At 41.2% G+C, this 23,191-nt stretch overlaps 1 protein-coding gene across 1 annotated transcript in view; it reads right to left on the bottom strand.

Moving 5' to 3' along the window:
* NBEAL1 (neurobeachin like 1) overlaps positions 1 to 23,191 on the bottom strand; it is a 145,922-nt gene continuing 122,731 nt past the window's right edge. Inside the window, exons 44-55 of the mRNA XM_024206509.2 lie at positions 22,383 to 22,500; positions 20,814 to 20,911; positions 19,239 to 19,355; positions 18,627 to 18,716; positions 17,166 to 17,275; positions 15,990 to 16,162; positions 15,345 to 15,439; positions 11,272 to 11,388; positions 10,197 to 10,358; positions 8,820 to 8,968; positions 7,077 to 7,212; positions 1 to 4,362 (exon numbers count right to left, since the gene is read on the bottom strand). Of these exons, the coding sequence (XP_024062277.1) occupies positions 4,261 to 4,362; positions 7,077 to 7,212; positions 8,820 to 8,968; positions 10,197 to 10,358; positions 11,272 to 11,388; positions 15,345 to 15,439; positions 15,990 to 16,162; positions 17,166 to 17,275; positions 18,627 to 18,716; positions 19,239 to 19,355; positions 20,814 to 20,911; positions 22,383 to 22,500 (1,467 nt within the window). The 3' untranslated portion in view covers positions 1 to 4,260. The remainder of the gene's footprint in view (positions 4,363 to 7,076; positions 7,213 to 8,819; positions 8,969 to 10,196; positions 10,359 to 11,271; positions 11,389 to 15,344; positions 15,440 to 15,989; positions 16,163 to 17,165; positions 17,276 to 18,626; positions 18,717 to 19,238; positions 19,356 to 20,813; positions 20,912 to 22,382; positions 22,501 to 23,191) is intronic.

The raw sequence follows: 23,191 nt of genomic DNA, 5'->3' as shown, positions 1-23,191 counted from the left end.
TAAGGGAGTTAGATGGCCAACACCCACTGAATTCCATTAAGACACAACCAGAGTAATGGGAGATCACTCACTGGCTATCCCGTCCTAGATGGTGGGATTTTATTTTTTTAAATGGGGCGGAATATTATTGTTTTAATCCTCTGCATTGCAGGAGAACTCTGTTTTTAAGACATTAAAGAGACTCCTTATCAAAACAATCAATTCAATAGGCTACTTAAAAGTCCATATGCCATTTAAATTTAAAAATGTATAATACTATTTGTAGTTAAAGCAGGTATTGAAGAAAAGCTTTGCTTAGATGAATTATCTAGATTAATCAAAGATCATACTGGGTGCTTTCTGAATTAAGACCCCGCCCTTCCACAAATATTTTAAATAAGAGGAAAAAGATGGTTTAAACAGGGGTTTTTTTTGTGTGTGCTGGTGGTGGGAAGATAGGTGGATGATGGAAAAGATAAAGTTTCAAAGATTGCACAAGGTGAGTATGATACACAGAAAATAAATACGCTGATGCAATATTACCCACGTGTTTTGTTTTGTTTTACCTTAACTTGGACAATGAGTGTATAACTCTTTGAATGCTGGCATTTCCCAAATGAACACTTAGTATGATATTAGATAACATTCTCCACAGTACATAAAAATAAGACAACCAAAAAGAATTACCACCACTGAGGCTTGCAACATAAATTGATAACATTGATAATCTAACACAAATTTTATTGGAAACAAAATTATTCTAAGCACTTCCCCAGACTGTAAGTGAAAGTTACTGAATACTGCTAACTGGTGAATCCAGTTTATAAATTACTAGGCGGAAATGAGTCAATATTCAGCGCTTTTTTTTTTAAATACATATGTTTACAGTGCTGACTTAGCTTTTCTTTTAAGTCCACCTCACAGGTAAGCAATATTTTTTAGTTTCCATAGATATCACTGTGGCCTCCAATGGTTAAACAAAAGACAAGAACACCTAACAAAAGGGACTTAAAAATTCTTAGTGTTATAAAGCAACTGTGTATTCAGACTAGCCTGATCTGAATTCATAGTCAGAACTGCGTCATGTCACAGCTTTACTTTCTAAAACAAAGTTAAATAAATAAATCTTAGTGTAAAAAGACTAAAGAGAACTTGTATTTTGATAACTATTTTCACTCTACGAGAAGAGCAGAGGGGATGGTATCCAAGAGCACTATTAGCTTGAAGAGTCATCAAAAGTAAAAATTTAAATCTTAGAAGAAGTGCAGTGCACTAATTCAGTGTCCACTGCTCAATGTGGACTGCAAACCAGCCACAACTCATACAACCACAAAAAAATTGTATAATTAATTCAAGAAAAAAATGAAAGAAAATAAGTTAAACAAAAACAAGTGGAACACCAGGTAAATTCTTCCTTACTTATAGCTCTCACATACAAACCGCATCTTTTATTTACAGCTTCCTTTTACAGATTAAGCAAAGTATAGTGCTGCTTGCAGACAGACACTGTTGAGTAGTTGAGAAAACTGACTGCTGCTGGTGCATGAAAAGATGACAAATTGGAATTTAAGTAGCACCTTTCATTCTCAAGGGATCAGATGCTCAGCTATGGCCAATCTGCACAAAATGCAAGTAGTGTGTAAATGTGATTTAACACTCACCTTTGTACTCCCATGATCCTGTTGCAGGTTTGGGCAGGGTTGGTCCCTTAGCGCCAAGACAGAGCATTATGAGGGCAGCTCTAATTTATACCAGTAGCTAACATTCGTGAGGCTTAACTAATGCTTGTAAAGCACCGAAATCTTGGATTAAAGTGTTATATATTCAGATTATCATTATTATAATACAAATGCCCGCATCTCTCCAATTTCTAAACCTACATTACATTTTGTGGAGGTTGACCAATTTCCCTGATTTTCTTACATGGATACAAATGCTAAAATGTTCACGAGTTCAAAAATTAAAACTTTTGCATAAAATACCTAATACGAATAAAGATGCTTTCAAAAACTCACATGTGAACCTCTCTGCACAAATGACAACAGAAAGACTTGTGTTCTGGCCAAGCATTACACAGAACATTAACTTTCTAAATTTCTCCACTTTGATTCTGCTAGTCAAACAGTCTCATAGTTTTAAAAAAATCCAAATATACACATTTAAGATCTTAAATGTACAGTTATAAAACCATCACCACAGTATCCCCAAGCAAATTCATTTGAAAATTCAATATAATCCCACTTAACTATAATAAAATCACACATTCAAAACTGTGATTCTTCTAAACTTCTGTCTCAATAACTCTTCAAAATCTCTTACTTTTGAAATTACAATAGACAAACCTACTTCACATTCACATACACTTGATACTTCCAGAGTATCCTTGGTATTGTTATTGTATCAGTAACTAGTTAATATATTTTTTTTCATGTAGACTTTCTTCCCATGTCCATAACCCATTGCAAAGTGGGGAGGCGAAGGGGAGAGGGAGTGAGTGACAGAGAGAAATGGGGTTAAATACCATACTGACAAGTGCCACAGAGAAATGTTTCCATTTCCGCATAATTTTCAGATGATTTGATCTGTCACAGTGATTAGTTAGTGTTATAGTTATACATAATCTCGTCTAATTTGTTCACTGATCAGATATAACTTGATGTAATAATTGATATAATTTGAAAGTAACGGTTAAAACAAGCAACACAATTCTTTTTAGATTAGTAAGTAATAAGGACATTACAAATATTCAGTGTATAAAAGCATGATATAGGGTCATTATTTTCTTTATGAAATTAAGACTGGGATGTTGGTTTAAGAAAAAATGTGTCTTGGAAAGAGTGATTACTACTTCTTTAGACTATCAAGAAATATTGCACTACAGTGAATGAAATTAGATTATACTGTATGGGGTGCCTCGGTAGTTCAACAACTCTCCAGTGCTAGGGGAAATCAGGCAATATTTAGAAAAGATACAACACATCCTCACCTCCATAAGTAATAAAATAAGGAAGAAGAAGGGAGAGGTGTCTGAGAAATATTAACTAAATCAATTCTGTATCTGCACTGGCTACAGGGACATCTTGTTTTCAATTATTACCACTTCCACAAAAGATGTAAGGGAACAATATTTTCGTCTATTTACATACAGTCATATTCCCACCTAAAAAATTTTACTCTTTGCCCTGAAGGTAAGGTTTTCCCAAGAGTACTTGAGCTTTTGAGTACTATTTTTGTTGTTTACAGTATATGCAGGGCTGTGATGTCTTCCTCTCCTACATATGCATATAGTATCTGGATTTTTCTACTTACTTTTCCAGCAATATGAATATGGCTAAACCAGGTTACTTGTCTGACAAATACAGAGCCAAGAAACAAGGTATGGTAAATGTAAAATTATGATGCAAAGTTTTTCAGGTGATCTTAATGTTGAAATTAGACATTTTGGTTTGTAGTAATTATGCTATTAATGAAGAACAACTCAATCTTGACAGACATGGAAATGTGATTCTCATTCCCTCTGTATTAATACGAGACCTTAAAACATGCAAGGGATTTCTAAATGTGTGTGTTGCTTTGCCAAACAACATAAAGAATGTTCTGCAGCAAATATTCACTCTACCCAATTCCTACAAGGTTATAATTCATTGTTGTATGTCAGTTAAACAATTTCTGACAATCAAGTAGTGCCATTGAGGTGCTCCCTGCAGAACAGTCTAAAAGGGATTCTCTCAGGAGCCACGCAATAGAGAATTATTAATAATCATTTACAGTAGTACACAGCAAGCTGATTGGTCTGAAGAATATATTTGAAGTCATAACTCTCAACTGTCCCAATTTTATCAGTATATCTGCAACTGAAGGAATTTTAAGTTTATGATCCTGGAATTACAAAGATGTAAGATGAGAATGGGATATTTTCCTTGAATTTGAGTTAATATCTTCCAAGCAAGAGAGGAACATCTAGCATTATTCACTTGTATATATCATTTGTGTTTTAATGCACTTGGAGGTCTTTTTTTGAAACTCAGTTCCAGCACATAATCTAGAAAGAGTTCTACTGCTACCAAATCAATGTGATTAGGAAAAAAGTAATAAAAGCAATTGTGGGCTAATTTGCATGTGTGCATATGTAAATTACTGTACCTCTACCATATGTTGGTCTTCAACTGACTGTCAAGGATAAGTCCCTGAAACACTCATCAGAAAGTTGAGAGATATGTTTAGAATGACCAAAAGACTAAACAAATTTCTGGAATCCATGAGAGAATTCAGGAGCAGCAATCACTTGGAATCTTGAGTGTTATATTCAGTCTCTCCCGATGAAATCTGGCTGAGCCGTTTGCTTGATCCCCACAGTTTTCGGGAAAGCTGACCTGAGCGCATCTGTTTAAAGTAATCCAGAGAAACAAAAGGAGGGGGAAGGGATAAGGTGGATAAATTAAAAAAGGAACTTCAGACGCTGATTCTGGAGAAGTGCAGACAACACAAGGTACTGCACAAACACAAAATTATACCAACAGAAATTATTTCAGACAAACAAACAAAAAAGGTAACATTTTGGGATGATTCTTCGATTGGCACAAAAGAACAAAAAGACAAATGTTGATTATCTTTTCCATTTTTGAACAGTTAGAGGGACACTGTCAGGCAAGATAGGTTTAATACTTTACCTACTTTAAAATTGTTCTTATTTTGTGGGGAGTGGGTTCTGGATTCTAAATTGCTATTTTGTTAAAAAGAAAAAATGATTGCCAAGTGGAAATGAACAAAATTAGTAGGAAGAGCATTTTATATTAAGAGGGAAGTACTAGAAATGAAGAGTAAAAGATAATTAAAAAGACTACTTGACAATGTCCTGTAAGTGATGGACTATTGCAGGTCAGCGATGGCAAAATGGGAGAAAGAGATAGAGAAGAGTTCTCATGATGCCAAATTTCTAGACTTCCACTGGTCCTGGGTGAAGTGTTCAGTGCAAGAATTATTAAACAAATGTAATCTACAGTGAATATTCCATAAGTAAAGACAAGTAATAAGCTGTTCACAGTGACAAGTAACCAAAGGCAATGTTAAATCATGGATTTAGTGAATTTGTATCATATCTGAATACCTGACAGTATTCTGTCAGAAACTGTTTTAATTAACTTCATAACTACCAGACCTGGGATTGACCAGTGGTGATCCTATTCTGGCAATAGACCAGAATATGAAATCCCTTATGGTTAAAGAAAATCATCCTTTAATGGCACAAAGTTCAGAAAAAGTTTCTCGTCATAAGTCTGGCACTTTGTAACTATATATTGAGCAGCTAAACAGAATCCAGCAAGTCATCAGTGGTGTCAGCTCAAACAGGGAACGATCCTGCAGACTTCTGCAGTGTTCTAAGCAACTATATGGTTTTCTAAACCAGAACACAAATTCATTATTCTCCATCTCTGATTGTACTGTCAAAGCATAAAGGCAAAAGGTCAACCTTAGTCTCAACAGCACTTTACTATTATGTTTAATAAAATATTTAGAAAGAACCTCCTTTTGTTCTAAGGCTAAATATAGCATCACCACTGAAGCCCAACTCGTAACAGAGATTACCTTCTGTAGGAGGAATTTGAAAGTCCTTAATTTCTTATCTCCATATTTTACTTGTCAAACAAAAAAGTTAATACCTTTTAAACACAATAAAATGATTTTTACAAATCAGAGGAAACAGGAAAATATGGGATAAATGTTGTCCCTACCATTATTGTTTTTTAATCGGTTTATACAGATATTAATCCTCCAAATGCTCTGAATTATAAACTGAACACACTGATAAAGCTTGTGGAAAAACCTGCATATCCTTAGGAGGAATCCAACCCTAGGAATGTAGCATAGTGGGGAAGTCAGATTTCTTTGTTCTTAATTAAATTTACTTTAAATCTCAAATAATGAATGACAAATTCCAGCCTAGCAGAGTTTTTCTAAGACTGGAAAATCTTTATAAAACACTGGTGATTTTTAAAAAGCTATCACAAGAGTCTCTTTTATCTACAACACAAGAAGCTATCCATTAATTCTAGAATAGAAAAAGTTGTTTAATTTGAAATGGATGGAAGTTTTGCCACTGATTTCCATAGAAGCAGGATCAGGCTCTCATTCTGCGAAGATCCTAAGCAGGATATATTTCAGTAAACTATGTTCCCTTAACTAGAAAAATGTCAGACACTTAGAACTAAGATGCCAGTATGTTTTCAAAATTAATAAAATATACATTACTTTAATACATACTTTTCTAGCAAATACTGAAGGTCAAGCAGACCTCAATTTAAAGTCACCCTTCTGGCTGTAATAGTTAATAGTAGGAACTTTCAACTTAAAATATACTGTAGCACTCCAGAGATTCAGAAAGCCTAACCCTGCCTCTCTTCATAATATTGGTGAAATACTTTGACAGAGGTGTTACAAGTAGTTACTGTGAAACCCCTGTTTTGAACATGACAAAGTGGGTATTGCTATTTTACATAGGGATGCTCTGTAACTGATAGTGCATATGCAGTACCTACAAATTTACATCCACCGTAAGGAGCACAGAGTAGGCTACACAGGGTATCTTTGTGCAGTTACAATGAGAGATTCTGAATGGTGAGAAATACGGATTTTTTCAAAAAGGGAGGCAACATATAGTAAAGGGTGTCTGACAAAAGCCAAAATTTAAAAGAGAGTAGCTCATTCTTTTTTGTTTCCAATTTTCTTCTGGGAAGTTACTTCATCATTTATAACGAAGGTATCACATTCTATTCAGAACTTGTTTCTGAGAAGTGACAGACAACACTAGCACATTCAGAAAATGTTAGTTACTCTGACCTCTTGCTTATTCGACTATGACAAAGTCTGCAGGTTAGTCCAACTGAGTCTTTTTCCCATCTGCGTCCCCTATATGCTCGTTTCTTATAGAGAAATCTCTATGCATAGAGCCGTCTCAAAAATTATTTCTTCCCCACTGAAAACTCAAACTTGCTCTTAAGTTTGCCCTGCCATAGAGGAGACCTCTTGCTCAACTGGAAAGCAGAAATAAGTGAATTTCCCACTGTTCGGTAGACAAAGTTCTTGATGGTGGGTTTTACCTCAGCTGGCTTGCCAACACCAACGACAATCAACTTGCCATCCTCCAAGCCTACAAGGATGTGGCTGTATTCTTTGGTAACAGAAATGCAGCGAATCGGCAGTCGCATGGCTAAGGGGGAGATGCTGAGATTCAGGCTGAAATAAGCAAAACCATACAAAAAATACATTAAATATTTAAGTGCTATACATTATACATAATGGATAGAGCCATACTACACCTGAACTCACTGAGAGTGAACTCAGATGCATTATAAAATAGGGTTTCACTGTAAGTCCCAATCTGTTTCAATACACTATAATTCAAGTTATAGTGAACTTCTACATAGAGCAGGGGTGAGCAAACTTTGCCCCAAGGGCCACATCTGGGTATAGAAACTGTATGGCGGGCCATGAATGCTCACAAAATTGGGGTTGGGATGCAGGAGGAGGTGAGGGCTCTGGTTGTGGGTGTGGACTCCGGGGTCGGGCCAGAAATTAGGAGTTCAGGGTGCAGGAGGGGGCTCTGGGCTGGGGAAGTGAGGTGTGGGGGGCGGGTGAGGGCTCCAGCTGGGGATGCGGGCTCTGGGGTGGGGCTGGGGATGAGGGGTTTGAGATGTAGGAGGATGCTCCGGGCTGGGACCAAGGGATTCAGAGAGCAGGAGGGGGAATCAGGGCTGGGGCAGGGGGTTGGGGTGTGCATGGGGGGGGTGGCTCAGGGGTGCAGGCTCTGGGCGGCGCTTACCTCAAGCGGCTCCCGGAAGCAGCAGCATGTCCCCCACTCCGGCTCCTATGTGGAGGCACAGGCAGGCGGCTCTGCTGCGCGCTGCCCCGTCTGCAGGCGCCGCCCCTGCAACTCCCATTGGCTGCCCCTAAGCATAGGAGCTGTAGGAGAGACATGCCGCTGCTTCCAGGAGCCATGCGGAGTGGCCCCCCGACCCTGCTCCCCAGCTGGAGCCCGGAGCAGGGCAAGCCTCAGACCCTGCTCCCCAGCGGGAGCTCAAGGGCTGGATTAAAACAGCTGGCGGGCCGGATCCATCCCGTGGCCCGTAGTTTGCCCACCCCTGACATAGAGGGTCAAATCCCATCACCAGGCTATAGCCTTAGTAACAGGGTTGTGCACTGGGGACAGAATCAGTAAAAAAAGAAATCCTCTCTGCAGAGTGACAGGAGAGCAGACTTAGTGCTGCAGTTACCCCTGGAGCAGGTATGTTTCCTCCTTCTGGGGGCAAAGGCCAATGAATCTGCACAGCGGAAAGAAGAGGGGATTTTAAACTGAAGTTACAGCTGCTCACCATGGGCTTGATTCTGCCAGGAGCTGAGCCCACAGCTCCCACTGACTTTGATCGGAGTCACAGATACTCAGTATTTTGCTGGATCAAGCCCCAAGTCTGCATCCAACTCTGTCCCTTCCCAGATATTGAGGAGGACATTCCCAGTATTGGGATAAGGGCTGGGTCAGTGCAGTCATGCACCAGAAGTGGCATTCCCAGCTGACAAATAGGTCTTTCCTGCCCTTCAGAAAATCCAAATAGGAGCATAAGGGACCCGGTTGTAATTTTGGATTTCCTTTGCAAATTGATTTTCCAGTATCAGGGGACAGGGCAATGAGAGAATAGCCATCTATGACCTCTTTTGAAAAAGAATGACAAGTCACACCCTTCATGATCTCCACATGATACACCAATACCTATATGTAAATAAACCACCATGCTGGTGCAGTACATCTTATCTGCAGTGATAATCTACTGATGCTGGTCTGTTACCTATAGAGATCTCGTATGGAAAGGAATCCTTGTAAGCTCCCCATCACGATATATTCCCCAGTCACACACATGTCTGACACTTCCTCCTTTAGACTCTCAGAGCCCAAATACTTCCCGTTCACAGAATAGAGATGTAATGCATTCTTATCCTGAAGAGATTAAAAAGAAATTACTCATGGAGGATTGAACGGATTAAGGATTTATTACTTATACATTCAGCTTGTTAATAGGAATTTAGCCAAGGTTGGTAGTAACTAAAGCTGTTAGTATCTGATGGCAGCTTGTAGAATTAAATACAGGTTGAATCTCTCAAATCTGGCACTCCCTGGTCCGGCAACATCCAGGGTCCAGCATAGGCACTGAATCCATGGGTGCTCCGGGGCTGGAGCACCCACAGGGAAAAATTAGTGGGTGCAGAGCATCCACTGGCGCCAAGTTCCCCCCTCCCCCTGCACCTCTTGTGCACCGGCCCTGCGCTTACCAACTCCTCCCCCTCCCTCCCAGTGCTTCCGGAGCACTGCGAACAGCTGATTAGTAGTGTTCAAGCTCTGGGGCCGGTGGCTGGGACCCTGGAAGAGGGGCTGGCAGCTGAGGCCGGCATTGGAGCCCCCGGGCGGGAGGCCGGCGGCTGGGACCCCAGGTGGCAGCGGGGCCCCCACTGGGTGTGTTGCAGCACCCTCTGCACCCCCACTTCCCACGCCTATGGAGACCCGCTGGCACTCTTCATTGACCTCCTGTGGTTTGGCAAATTCTCTGGTTCGGCACCGGTGAGGTCCCGAGGGTGCTGGACTAGAGAGGTTCAACCTGTATTTATTTATATTTTTACCGCACTACAATCTGATCTACGGGCATGCTTGACAAACTTAAAAATACATTCATACTTAAACAGCCTCTGGCACTCACCCACAGGTAGCACGACCCCAGCAGCAACACGAATACAACAAAAAATTAATAAGCCCCACCAAACAAACCAGAGTCCCCCTTCCCAGCCTCACCCACCCTCTCAAATCCTACAGGGCAAGGAGAAAAGCTGGGGCTTGCAGCATGTCCTGAAAGTTAACAAACACAGACTGTTAACATTAGGTACAAGCCTCTTTCCAATTCTTGGCGCAATTACACAAGCCTTCATCAAAAGAGACATCCCTACACTGAATAGGCAGCGAGAATGAATTACACCATGAACCCTAAAGGTTGTCCCGCTAGGTCAGGCTGTCCCTCTCAATGTTTGAGAAACATTGGTGCATCTGTGGGGCAGCTTGCACACAGAATTTCCTAAGAAACTAGCTCTACAAAAAAACCCAGGTACATTTATGTTTAATGTTTACAGCAAAACACACACCAGCATTCTATGACCTTGGGTTGAAACTTGTGAAGTACCTTGAGAGTAGTCTTTCCTTCTATACTGGTGTGGACAACGATGTGTCCTTCCCAGGATACAGCCAGGTTGGGAACAGTCAGCAGAAGGGAACTCTCACAAGGTGGTCGCAAAGTCCTCATGTACTGACCTTTCCGAATAGTATGAATAATCACAGTGCTATCCTGTTAAGACAAAAAACTCAATGCTATTTCTTTACGGTAATATTCACATAAGGTAATTATTTGGAGCAGGGGAAAATAACATTTTAAAAGATCTTAAGGTGCAGTAGTAGTTCTTGAAGAAGGAATTACAGGTACCAGACAGAATCAGGGCCCCACTGTGCTAGGCACCTTACACAGATAGTGAAAAAAAACAGAGTCCTTCCCCTTAAGAGTTACAATCTTAGCATATGAGGAGACAACAGGTGGAGAAAAACAAACAAATGCGGGTGGGGGAGGAGGAAAAGGTAGCAGTGAAACAAATCGTATTTCACACAGAAAGGAGCAGTCACAGGACACCCCTGCGTAGCTGTTATCAAGTGTCTTGGAGGCATCATGGCAGAGCAGCGAATTTGAAGGAAGACCAAAGAGTGGCTTTGCAGATCTTTTATGGGGAGCCTCCTCCCATGCCTGAGGGGTGGAATGGGACGAAATGCGAAGGTGCTTGAGGTAGAATTGGGCTATTTAGTGATGAAAGTGGGCCATCATAGGAGTGGAAACAGAGGTCAACAGCTTGATAGAGCTGGTAGGTAGGGTGTGGCTAAGCTGTGGAGAGCCTCAGAGGTAAAGACAAGTAGTTTGTGTTTGCTGAGGCACAAAAGGAGTTCTGTAGCATGAGTATTCCTACAGGAAACTGGATTTCTTCAGATGGTTATACACACTTCAGACATTCACCTGTGCAAAAGAGCTGTGGCCTACTCTGTGAGAGCAGTATGAGAGTAAGTGAATTATGCAGTGTGTGTGTTGACATGGTGCAAGACTTGCTCCTTACCCAAAAGGGAAAAGAAGAAACAAGGAAACAGTAATGTTTTTTCCAGCTACACTAATCCTAGTAGTAAATATCACTCCTTTGAAGGAAAATCATGAAGATGCTTACCCTGGCTCCAGATACCACCATGTCCAGTTCAGTGCTGATGCTAACACTGGATACCTCATCAGTATGTCCATACAGAATCTGCAAGGGTTTAGGTGCCAGGCCTACAGGAACTCCTCCCTGATATCAACATAAAATGATACATTTATAGATTTTCTCACAGTTGAAGAACACATACAGGATATCTTTAACATCATATGCACTGGGTGTACTGGATGTAGGCCAGCCATCACACTTTACTTCTATTGTTGCTCACATTTAGAGCCACCTAAGTCAGCATCCCTTTTTGTGACTCAGTTTATTAAATCACAAGGATGAATTAAATTCCTTTGATATTTGTGTTCACTGTCTTCTTCAGAATGTAATTAAAGAGAGTGAAGACTATTTTGCATAAAAATTATATCAATTTTGTCTCATATCCTGAGGCAATATAGAGAAACAGCCAATCTGATTCTGCTTTGTGAGAGATATAATGGATCTCTTACAATATTTTTCACAAAACAACTTCTTGTAAGGGTACAGCTTTCATTAAGGGAACTTCACCACTCCAAAACAATTTGGTACTTCCATTTCACTTTTAACATAATGTAACTATATTCAAAATCACTTTAAGTGGGGTCTGTTGTTGGCACGCACAGTGTCTAAAGAGATGGGTATGAAAACAATTTCTCTTCTGCCTTACAGTATGGAGAAATGAATGCCAACCAAAACTTTGAAAATATGAGGCACATGTGACAGTGCTAAGCAGCAAGAAAATATATCAGAACACACGACTGGATGAGGATCCAGAAAAGAATTTGGCAATGCAGAGCAACGGAGTGATCAAGTAGCAATAGGCAGGACATTTGTCCCACTGCTTTCATATTGGTGGGGACAAAAACTCTTGGCAGCGTAGAGGGGTGCTAGCAGATGCATGCAATGGGACACACCATGGCAACAGGGACATGGGTTCAGGGAAAAGCAGCATGATCAGTTCAGAATCCAGTGAGTGCTAATACTGAAATACACAGCAAGTGCAAGATTTATTGATCTGTCTGCCATGGGTATTTATAGAGCACGAATCCCCATAATATCTAGGCACTGAACACACACTGGGAACGGGTCATATTGCACCAGTACAGCAACTGAGAAAGTGAGTGTGAGCTTATGGTTGTAAGCCACCTTTGCATTGCCCTAGTCGTGGGGCCATTAAGCTTTGGTTCAGTCCCCAATTCCCAATTAAATGTCTATGGCCCTCATGGCGGCAGGGATCTGGCGGAGATTGCAGCTTCTTGGCCACACCCTATTTTCCTGACAATGACCCCTACATGCTCCCTACACTGGACACTACGAGGAAGGGAGTCAATTACACGGGCCTTAAACCACCCCCAGATTCCCCCAAACAAAAAGTGGCTTAACTGGTTTCTGGGGATTCCTTTGAATGCTGCTTTGCACTGTTGGGGTAGGGCAAAAGAAGCAGTCTTAGCAGGGGCCTTAGTCTGACCAAGTAAAATAAATAAGTAGAGCTCGTCAGGACTTTCCCACTGGAATGATTTTCCGATGGAAAATGCAGTTTCTGCAAAACCAAAGTTTTCCACAAGAAAATTTTGATTTTGCCCAACATTTCAATTTTCCATAAGGAAAACCTAAATGAAATATTTCATTTCAGGTCAGTTCAACTTAGATTGGAATATTCTGATTTTCTTAATTGACCAGAAACAATTAGTTTTGAGTCAGTTCAACAAAACCTTGAACTGCATTTCCCTATCAGCACATTGTCTAATGGGAGTTGTAGTTCAGGCCCCCGATTGTCTCCTATGGCTGGGCTCCCTGGAGGACTCCATCTCCCACAATGAAATGCAGATTTCTCTGCCTGAGCTGCATGGTGAATCATGGGAGTTACATGATTACATGCATTACGGGAGATGTAATCCACCCAAGGATCATGACCCGTATGGAAGAATGCGTGCATCTGTCTCCTATCAGGTAATGCATCACTATGGGAATTCACTTCAATCAATAATGTCAAAATCTTGACACACTAATAAATTTTTTTCATAATTTCTGTACTGACAAAATTTCAAAATTTAAACTTTTAGTCCCAATTTGGCACAAACAAATGCTAAAATGTCAGAATTTCTTGTGAAATGGAAATTCCAAATTTCAGTTAGCTCTAGGCATATGGATTCAACAAGAGAGAGTTCTACCCTCAACTTTCTGAGGTTGGCTCCATTTGCGTCAACTACTTTCTTTCTGAAAGCAGCTGTAAAATGTTCTCAGTGTATAACCTGTCAAACATGTGGTATCCTGCTAAGTGACAGCAGGATTTCTTGTTCACTGCATACATCTGTCAGAGTATCTGTTTACGTGCCAATGTGCTGACATTACAGTGTGCTAGCTGGATTTAGCTCTAAATGACTCTTATACAAGATACAAGAAGATAAAATCAGGCATATTGTCCGGAAGACACAGCAGGAGCTGTAGCTTGTAACACTTCCATTTTCCCTAATAGCCTTAATAAATGCAACTTGCATGTTGAGGTCTGCAAAGAACATCTGGTAAACCAAGATAATCAAGGGGTATCGCAGGGCTGGGCTAAGTTTGATTAACTCAGAAAACTGGTAGCCTGCTGGTACATCAGCATAAGGACAATGATGCCAAAAGTCACTACTACCAAGTTACTTTGTTTGTGTATGCAGTCCACTTTCCTTCTTCCCTCTCTTGCTTTCATGTATAGGAATTACCAGGCTTTCAAAAGTGTAAACCAGGATGTTTTCCTAGTTGAAAAGTTGCCTTTTATAAAGAAGAATGAAAACTTATGCTAAAATTATCTTTCCACTATCACCACCTTGGGGTCTTCTTTTATTTAGATCCTGCCATTTTGTGCTATGTTTAACATTGGTAAAGGCAACCTCACATTTTAGGGGCTTAAATTAGCACGCTAAAAATCATATCTAGTTTCCATTTGTGAAATCACAAGTTTTGGTTTGTTTACCTGCCGTGTCCGCAGGTTCGGCCGATCGTTCACCGCTCCAAGCCAATGGGGGCTGCGGGAAGCGGCACGGGTTGAGGGATGTGCTGGCTGCCACTTCCCGCAGCCCCCTTTGGCCTGGAACGGCAAACCGCGGTCAGTGGAGCCGCGATCGGCCGAACTTGTGGACGCGGCAGGTAAACAAACTGGTGCCAAAGGTTGCCGATCCCTGGTGTAGATGTTCGGGCTTGGTCTGGAGCCCAGGCTCTGGGACCCCTCGAGGGGGGAGGGTCGAAGAGCCCAGGCTCCAGCCTGAGCTGGAACTCCTACACCGCAATTAAACAGCCCCGTAGCCTGAGCCCAAGTCAGCCGACACAGGCCAGCCATGGGTGTTCAATCGCAGCGTAGACATACCTTATCTCCCCCTGGTCTCTCATTACCAGACCTCTCTCCCTTACCTATCACAGAGGCCTAATTGAGTCATATGACCCAGAGCTCAAATGACCTTCATTGTCCCCATGTGGGGAAGAAAGTTGGCTGAGACCCACCTCTCTTTAAAGAGCCAGCCACGCAGTGACAGTTACACATCAGCATTTCACACTAAGGAAACAGAACACCAGAAGAGAGGAGATGTGATCTAGTAGTGTGAGCACAAGATTAAAAATCAGGAGCACCTGAGTTCTAATCCTGCCTCTGACACAAATTCCTGAGATGCTGGACAGGCCACCTTCTCTAGTTTCTAGCTTCATTTTCTCCATCAGTGAAATAGGAATAATATTTACTTATCTACCTCAAAGGGCTGTTATATATTGTCTGCAAAGCACCTTAACCAAATAAAAGTCCTCTAGGTAACATTATTAATGCCACTACAATAAATGGAGCAGAGACACTAATAAGTGTACTTGAAAACCATGGAACAGTCTAAGAGAGATACAGAACTCATCATAATTTTTAGAAGTCTGTTTTACCCTGCAAACATGACAGACAGAGCAAACAAATAAACGAACAACTCCTCTAATGAAACACTAATGAGTCTGTAAACAAACTGGACTGGTAGATTGGTGAACAAAGCACTAAAGCAAAACCCTTCAGAAGGCTGCTTCTAAAGCTGTGCAGGAATACTTACTTGCTGAACTATTTGCCATATCATACACGTTGTGTCTCTGGAACCTGAAATTAAATGGATTCCACAGAAATCTATAGCCAAACAGGTCACAATATCTATAAAGGAAAGAAAACAAATTACCTTAACTTTGCATCTTATCTAAACGTTTTATCCGGCTTTAAAACGGACGGACATTTGGTGGCAACGGGATGCTGTGCAGCATGCCAGCAATGTAGTTACATTTGCAAACAAACACAAACTCTACACCAGGAATGTGGTATACATTTTCAAGACTGATTAGAGTCTAAAATCCTAGCTGTAGTAATAAAGCCCTAGCCATGAGCAGGACAAACATTAAAAGTAATCATTATTATCTTATCTTAAAAAAATAAAGATAGTTTTTAAAACACACTAGACTATTACTGGAATGATTATATAAATACTTGAGCACATAGGTTTTCATTAGTCCTACTTGAACCACAGAGTGTGATGGCAAGAATGGGAGAAACTAGCGTATTCTTTCATTACAATGTGATCCAAGTACACTATTCTATTATCCTTTATAAAAGACTGAGCCTTGTAATAGTCAGTGTCAGATTTTTGTGTTACAAAAAACAAGTATAAAATATGTAATTTCATAATTCAAAACAAAAATAGTTTACTTACCCATGTGTCTGACATGCTGTCCAATTAACTTGCCCTTTGTGAGCGATGTCACTCTGATGCTATTGTCCCAGTGCCCTCCACTGAACAGCAACTTTGCATCATGGGACACTACAAACAATTTAGAGGTGATCTCTAGCCCTGGAGCAAAAGGACCATTTATGCTACGCTGGGTTCTGCAAACAAATTTTACAGTTAAGATTTGCCCTATGTTAATATTATGCTCTATAAAGAATATGTACCTAGGAACACTAGGGGTGAAATCCTGGCCTCCTGATATCAATTAAAAAATTCCCTTTGTCTTCAGGGGGGGCCAGGATTTCATGCTAGTTCTTTATACAATATCCTACCTGGTTTGAGACTCTGTGGATAACTTTAATCCACATTAAATAGTATTTATAGAAAAACATTTTTTCAAAATTCTGTAAAAAGACAAACCTCTTGTAAACTATCAAAAGGCGTGGTACAGTTTGTAATCTAAAGTGTGGTTCTACTGTGGAAAGGGACTATAAATGGTAGTTTCTCGGGAAATCTACTCCTCCCATGTATTCAGTCTCATATCTGTTCACTTTGATGACAAGTGTTTTAACTACTCTTGACTCCTGTTAATACTGTCAAGCTAACATATGTAAGGAAGAGTGAGCTCTATTCCTCTTAGTCCATCAACAACAGAAGAGTTTATTAAATTCCAATCAGTTACCCTTGTGCAAACCCAGTGAATGCAATGGGAGTTGCACAGATGTCACTGAAAACATAGCTGGAAGATATGAACTGCATAGGTGTAAACAAGGCCAGATCTGCAGAACATTTATTATGAACGATGATGCATGAGAATAATGAAGCAAGCTTGACTCTCAGATGCCAGAATGAGTTTGCAGGGCTGGCAGTTAGAAAAACATTTTAGTAAATTGGTCTGAAAGTCAGTAATAGACAATGAAGACAGAACCTTACAATAGCATTTTTATAGTCACTTTTCAGAGAAAAACTATAGTTGGGGATGTCAAAGCTTTGAAAAATGTAAAGCACACTATATAGATGTTAGGTTTTAATTAAAAATCCCTGATAATTAAAGCAATGCTATCAAATCACTATAGAAGAAGTCTGTGTACCTATAGTACTTTGACTCATACTATTTTTATAATAGAGTTCACTACTGCACCTTTCCTCCTCTTTACTTACTTGGGATTTGTCACAGTTGGATCTCTGATGAACGTAAAATAGTTGGAGATATTTCTATCATATGGTAGCCACCCGTGGGTTCCAATAATGCAGTTCAGACTTGCTATCACCTGAAAAAGTAAGTTTGATAAAAATCAATGAAATTGTGTAATGTTGCAAAGCCCTCTTCTTTGCATGGCTTTCCCAATAACAGAGCTTGCATCTGAGCCAACATAGGTCTCTTGACAGTTTACCACCAAACTGATCCAGCTGAGGCTAGCACTATCATGAGGACAGGATGGAGAGTCTGTGAGGTTTTTTGTTTTATTATTTTTTTAAAATAACGAGTTATGACTAAGGCTACGTATGTGTCATGGGCGCCATGGAAGTCAAGGAATCCCTGACTTCCAGAGACCTCCCTGACATTCTCTGCTTCGGACTCTGGCGCTGGCAGCCAGCGGGGCCCTGGCAGGGTTCCAGCGACAGGCAACAGCAGCGACAGGAGGCCCCCTGCAAGGTTCCAGCGACAGGTGACAGACTCCTGAGTGGGCCCTCCTCAGGATTCCAGCAAGAGGCAACAGACTCAGGTGTGGGGACGCACCTCGGGCGAGTGGCTGGGGGTGTCCCATTTTCTCTTTGGGAAATATGGTCACAGTGCAGCTCCCAGCCACAGTGGGTGGAGGGGGGCCCCCCTGCAGCTTCCAGCCACCCCGGTGGCAGGGGAAACCATGGAGCCGCAGCAGCAAAAGTCACAGACAGGTCACGGCTTCCGTGAATTTTTGTTTATTGCCCATGACCTGTCCGTGACTTTTACTAAAAATAACCATGACAAAATCTTAGCCTTAGTTATGACTCTAACGTATGGTATATACTGCCTAGATAGAACAGTGAATGATGCTTGTGTGTGATATATATTGGCTAGCTAGAACAGCGATTGGTACTTGAGACACAGGCTGGTAAGAAGGCCTATGCTTTGCACATGCATTTCATCATAATTATTTAATTCTTGTATTTTCTTTGAAATACTCAGTGGTAGTAACTAGCATTTAAAGTTATGACAAATTAAAAGACATTCCCAGAGTCGTTTTGTTACTGAGCCAGTGTGAAAGTAATTCCATCTAGTTTTAATGTAGTGCACTATTTTTGTCAGTGACTTGAAAGGAATAGAATCAAATCTTTAGACACAGGTGTACTAAACCTGACTAGCCACAGGTTTATTTATGCCTAATTTGGCCTACACAAATGTGAGTGGAGGAAATTGAACAATATGTGAGCACTTCCAAAGAGATTATTAAGATGGGGATTGTTATAAGAACCTAGATTCAGATTGATAGTAACACATTATCTCTACCCCCAATGTCATTATGACATCTAGAACATTACTAGCACCCACATTTTGTCAATATAAAGGTTAATTTTAGGAACAGTGCAGTCATATGTAACCCAGAGTTTCAAACAGCTGTACTGACACATCCAACTCACCAGGATCTCTGGGCTCCCTTGAGACATAAAGGAACGTGACTGGTTCCTGGGAACAACAGCCTTGACAATGGGAACACCATCACTGATACCCTATGAGAAATGACATTTTCAGTTGACAAACATCCATAGGTGGTACAAATACTTTAGTTACCTGGTAGACAAAGTTGCACTACCAGGTAGAAGTACTCACATCTTAGTGGCCGAACTTAGCTATTTAACACTAGGGGAGAAATCCTGACCACTTTGAAGTCAATGGGAATTTTGCCATTGCCTACAGTGGGGCCAGGATCTCTCTCTCCAGCCTGCATGTAGGCTCTTGGAAAGTAAGAAGGCTAAGGAAGCAAAAAGAATAAAATGTAACATTTAGATAGTTAAAATAAATGTTATAGAATCACTGCAGGATGAGGGTAAGTAAACTTACTCAACCTCTACAAGTTCTCTGCAAAGAAACATCTCCTTCTATACAAATGGTTTATTAGATGTTTTGTACAAAATTTTCTTTACATTATAAGCAAGTTTATTTTTACTCTGCTGACCACCTTTTATTCCAACGTATTAGAGGTTTCAGACTAGGCTTAAAACATATGCAATGCAATATGTGTCAGATGCTACCTCTACGAAGAATGACTTAAGTTCAGGGAGATGCTGGAACAGATTCAGGGTTGAGCTGTCACTTTTGGTCTGTCTCTGTACTACCTCCTCTGCAGATAATCTCGCAGGATGAGGTTCCTAGGAGACAATATCGATTTTTTTTTTAAATCAAATTTATACACAATCTCAGCATAGCGGGAAATTATCTTTTATTGAACTGTTCAAGTCATGTACGGTATTCAGAGTCAAGAGAGAATGTAAACTGTATTTCTAACTCAATATATTAAATTCAGATGAAGGGATTCCTCTGGAGTTACTGTTTCTAGACCATTTTTCTATACAAAGAAAACCTTGGCTGATTTAATTGGAAGATTTACTCTACATGGGATAGGGAGAGGGAAAGATTTTGTTACATTCATTTGGTGGCTTTTTCTTAAAGCTGTTTTATTATTTGAGGAAGAAATATTTACCATTCATACCAAAAAAGGAACATTTAGATTTTTTATTACAAGCCATGTTGCTAATCTTTCCTCTCACTGAAAGCTAGCATGAAAGGGTTACTATACATAACACCTGTAGAATGTCACATCTGTTCTAGAATTTAGACAGCCTTAGGACTAGACACTAGGGAAAACTGGAGCGGAAACCTGGACAGAAAGGAATAAAAGTGGAGAATTGGACTAACACCAACAAAAACGTACTTCCTGTCTTACAGGAGCATATTTAACAAAATACCAAGTACTATACAATAACTATTAAAGGCATGCAGAAGGCAAACGACTCCTATGAATAATCTCATTAAAAAAATTGACTAGATGGCAAATCTATCTGAAGGGGCTTTTCTCGGAGCTATAGTTAGCCCTCAAAAATATTAAGTGGCAAAATTATGAAGAAAGTTGTTTCCACATCTATTTAAGTTATATCGGAAGATGAAATACCAGAGATAAAATTTTCAAAGGCTCCTAAGTGACTTTGGAGTCTAATTCCCATTTTCAAAAGTGACTTGGGCCTGGTCTACAATGGGGGAGGGGCGGGGGGGCGGAACTGATCTAAGTTACGCAACTTCAGCTATGTGAATAATGTAGCTGAAGTTGACGTACTTAGATCAACTTACCATGGTGTCTTCACCGCGGTGAGTTGATTGCTACCGCTCCCCCGTCGACTCCGCATGTGCCTCTCACCGAGCTGGAGTACAGGAGTCAACGGGAGAGCGCTCGGGGATCGATCGCTGCCCGCCGATCCGGCCGGTAGTGAAGACATACCCTTAGATACTTAGGTGCTTAAATCTAACTGAAAGTCAATGGGACTTAGGCTCCTAAGTGTCTAGTCACCTTTGAAAATGGGAATTAGGCTTTATTGAAAATTTTATACCAGGTCTTCTTTATTAATGATAACACCCTAGAAGGTTAACTTTCCTAAAAGTTATGGGTTTCCTAAACCTTACAGGTTATAATACCTGGAATAGACTCTTAAAGGAACAATGGCCATCACAATAGTTGCACAATCCTTCCACAAGCCCCTGCCACTCAAGTGTACATCTTCCCAAAACTGACTGATATGGAACTTGTGTGTTTATTGCTACAAAAAGAGATTTACCTTCAGCAGCTGACAGGGTGTTTGTCCAAAATTGTTAATCATCCCTTCTAAAGCTTTCCTTTCCTTCTCATCTGTTAAGGCATCTAAATCCACAGCTCCTGGAATCATAACCAGAGTAGTAGAGGGCAGTAAAACAAAAAGCAACATTGTCTACACAGAATTCACCGAAGAAAGAGATACGAAACACATGTAGGAAAATATACACTAACTGCAAAACCATTACCCTTTCTCTCTATAAAATTATCCACCACCATCAATTTATTTTACATAGTCTCCTAAAAGTTCCATTCTGCAAACTTTCTCCTACAGAAGTTAGTAAGTGTTTTGGTTGCAGCATCTGGCTTTTGGGAAGATAAATTTTCTTTATTTAATGCATGCAAAAAGTAACCCAGAATATACTTTCTTGATTAAAGACTTTCTAGAGTTTACCTTCTAAAATATGTTCTATAGTAAATTACTATGACTAGACTCTAGAAAATAAGTTCCAATATGTTTTCCATTATGTTTCCAATGGAATCTTAAAGAACTGTTTGTTAATTGAACAGAAGCAATTATAAAGTTCCTACAGAAGCAGGGCTGGCTCCAGGCACCAGCAAACCAAGCAGGTGTTTGGGGCGGCACATTTTCAGGGGCAGCATTCCAGCCAGCCTCTTTTTTTTTTTTTTTGGCACTTGGGTGGCAAAAGCCTAGAGCTGGCCCTGGCAGCAGCAGCACGTCCTGCACAGGGGGCGCCCTGGGGCTGCTGTGGTTCGCGTTGGGGAGCAGCGCCCGCACCTTATGGCCGGGCGGGCTCCAAGCGCGGGACATTCGGGCTGGGGCCGCCTCTCAGGGAACACGGAGCCGCCTGCAGGTGCTGCAGGGCGGCTGCCTCCCCGGCGCCGCAGCCGGGGCTGGGCAAAGCGGCCAGAGCCGCCCAGGGACTGTGGCAGGGCGGCCAGGAGCAGCAGCAGGAGCGGGGCCATAGAGGGTGGGGCGCTGCCGTGCGGGGCCTGTGTCCCGCTCTCCGGGGCTCCACTCCCTCTGGGGCTGCCCTGCCCCGGCTCCTCAGCCCTCTGCCGGGCAGTCCCCCGGCTCTGTCCTCTCCGGTCCCGGCCTGTCCTGGAGGCAGGAGCCCCGGCTGGAGGGACCCTGGGCTGAGGCGCGGCCCGGGAGCCCCGCTGCTTACCCCGACTCTGCCAGCGCTGGACCGGCTGGAGGCGAGGGGGGAGCGGGCGGAGTCAGCACTGGTGGGGGGGAAGCCCAGTGCTGGGGCGGCAGGCGGTGGGGGGGAGAGCCCAGTGCTGGGGCGGCAGGAGGTGCGGGTGGGGTGGGGGGAGAGCCCAGGGCTGGGGTGGGGGGCAGCCAAAAATTTTTTTGCTTGGGGCGGCAAAAAACCTAGAGCCGGCCCTGTACAGAAGGGCTAAAGAGGGTATTTAACTAAAAATTCACATTTCCTTATCTGAACATCAAATATTCTGTTGTTTTACCATATGGCACTATACTGCATTCATGATGAGGAATCTGTTTCCAGATATTTCTCAAACCCCACAAATATGATTGCAATGACAAGAAGAGAGCACAGTTTTGTACCTTCGTAAGTACAGTAATAGAACACATTGAGTGCCTCCACTGCAGCTGGTCCCCTCTGTTTGTAGCCAAAAATCAGATCTATCCATTCATGGAGATGAGCAGAGACATACTCAGACTCCTAAGACAGAAAGAATTAATATCAGCAATTGAAGTACTAACTCCTTCTCCCAAATACACTGGTGGGATAAAACACAAAAAATTACAGTGCCCACAAACTGCCTAAGATGCATGCACATCAGCAGCAGTTCAATAGATGTGAAAGAATATGCATATGTGCTAAGGACATTAACGTGAACAAAGGAGAGGTATTATTTAATACGGCTGTTGATTAACTGCAGTTAACTCACGCGATTAACTCCAAAAAATTAATTGATTAATCGCACTGTTAAACAATAGAATACCAATTGAAATTTATTAAATATTTTTGCATGTTTTTCTACACATTCAAATATATCGATTTCCATTACAACACGGAATAGAAAATGTACAGTGCTCACTTTATTATTTTTTATTACAAATATTTGCACTGTAAAAATGATAGAAATAGTATTTTTTCAATTCACCTCCTACAAGTACTGTAGTGCAATCTCTTTATCATGAAAGTGTAACTTACAAATGTAGATTTTTTTAATTACATAACTGCACTCAAAAACAAAACAATGTAAAACATTAGAGCCTACAAGTCCACTCAGTCCTACTTTTTGTTCAGCCAACCGCTAAGACAATCTCTTTTGTTTATATTTACGGGCGATACTGCTGCCTGCTTCTTATTTACAATGTCACCATGGCACTTTTGGAGCCAGCGTTGC

This window comes from Terrapene carolina, unplaced genomic scaffold, assembly GCF_002925995.2.
Source record: "Terrapene carolina triunguis isolate 2854851 unplaced genomic scaffold, T_m_triunguis-2.0 Scaffold62, whole genome shotgun sequence".
NCBI classification, from domain to species: Eukaryota; Metazoa; Chordata; order Testudines; family Emydidae; genus Terrapene; species Terrapene triunguis.
This window is presented reverse-complemented; position numbering and strand designations above follow the sequence as displayed.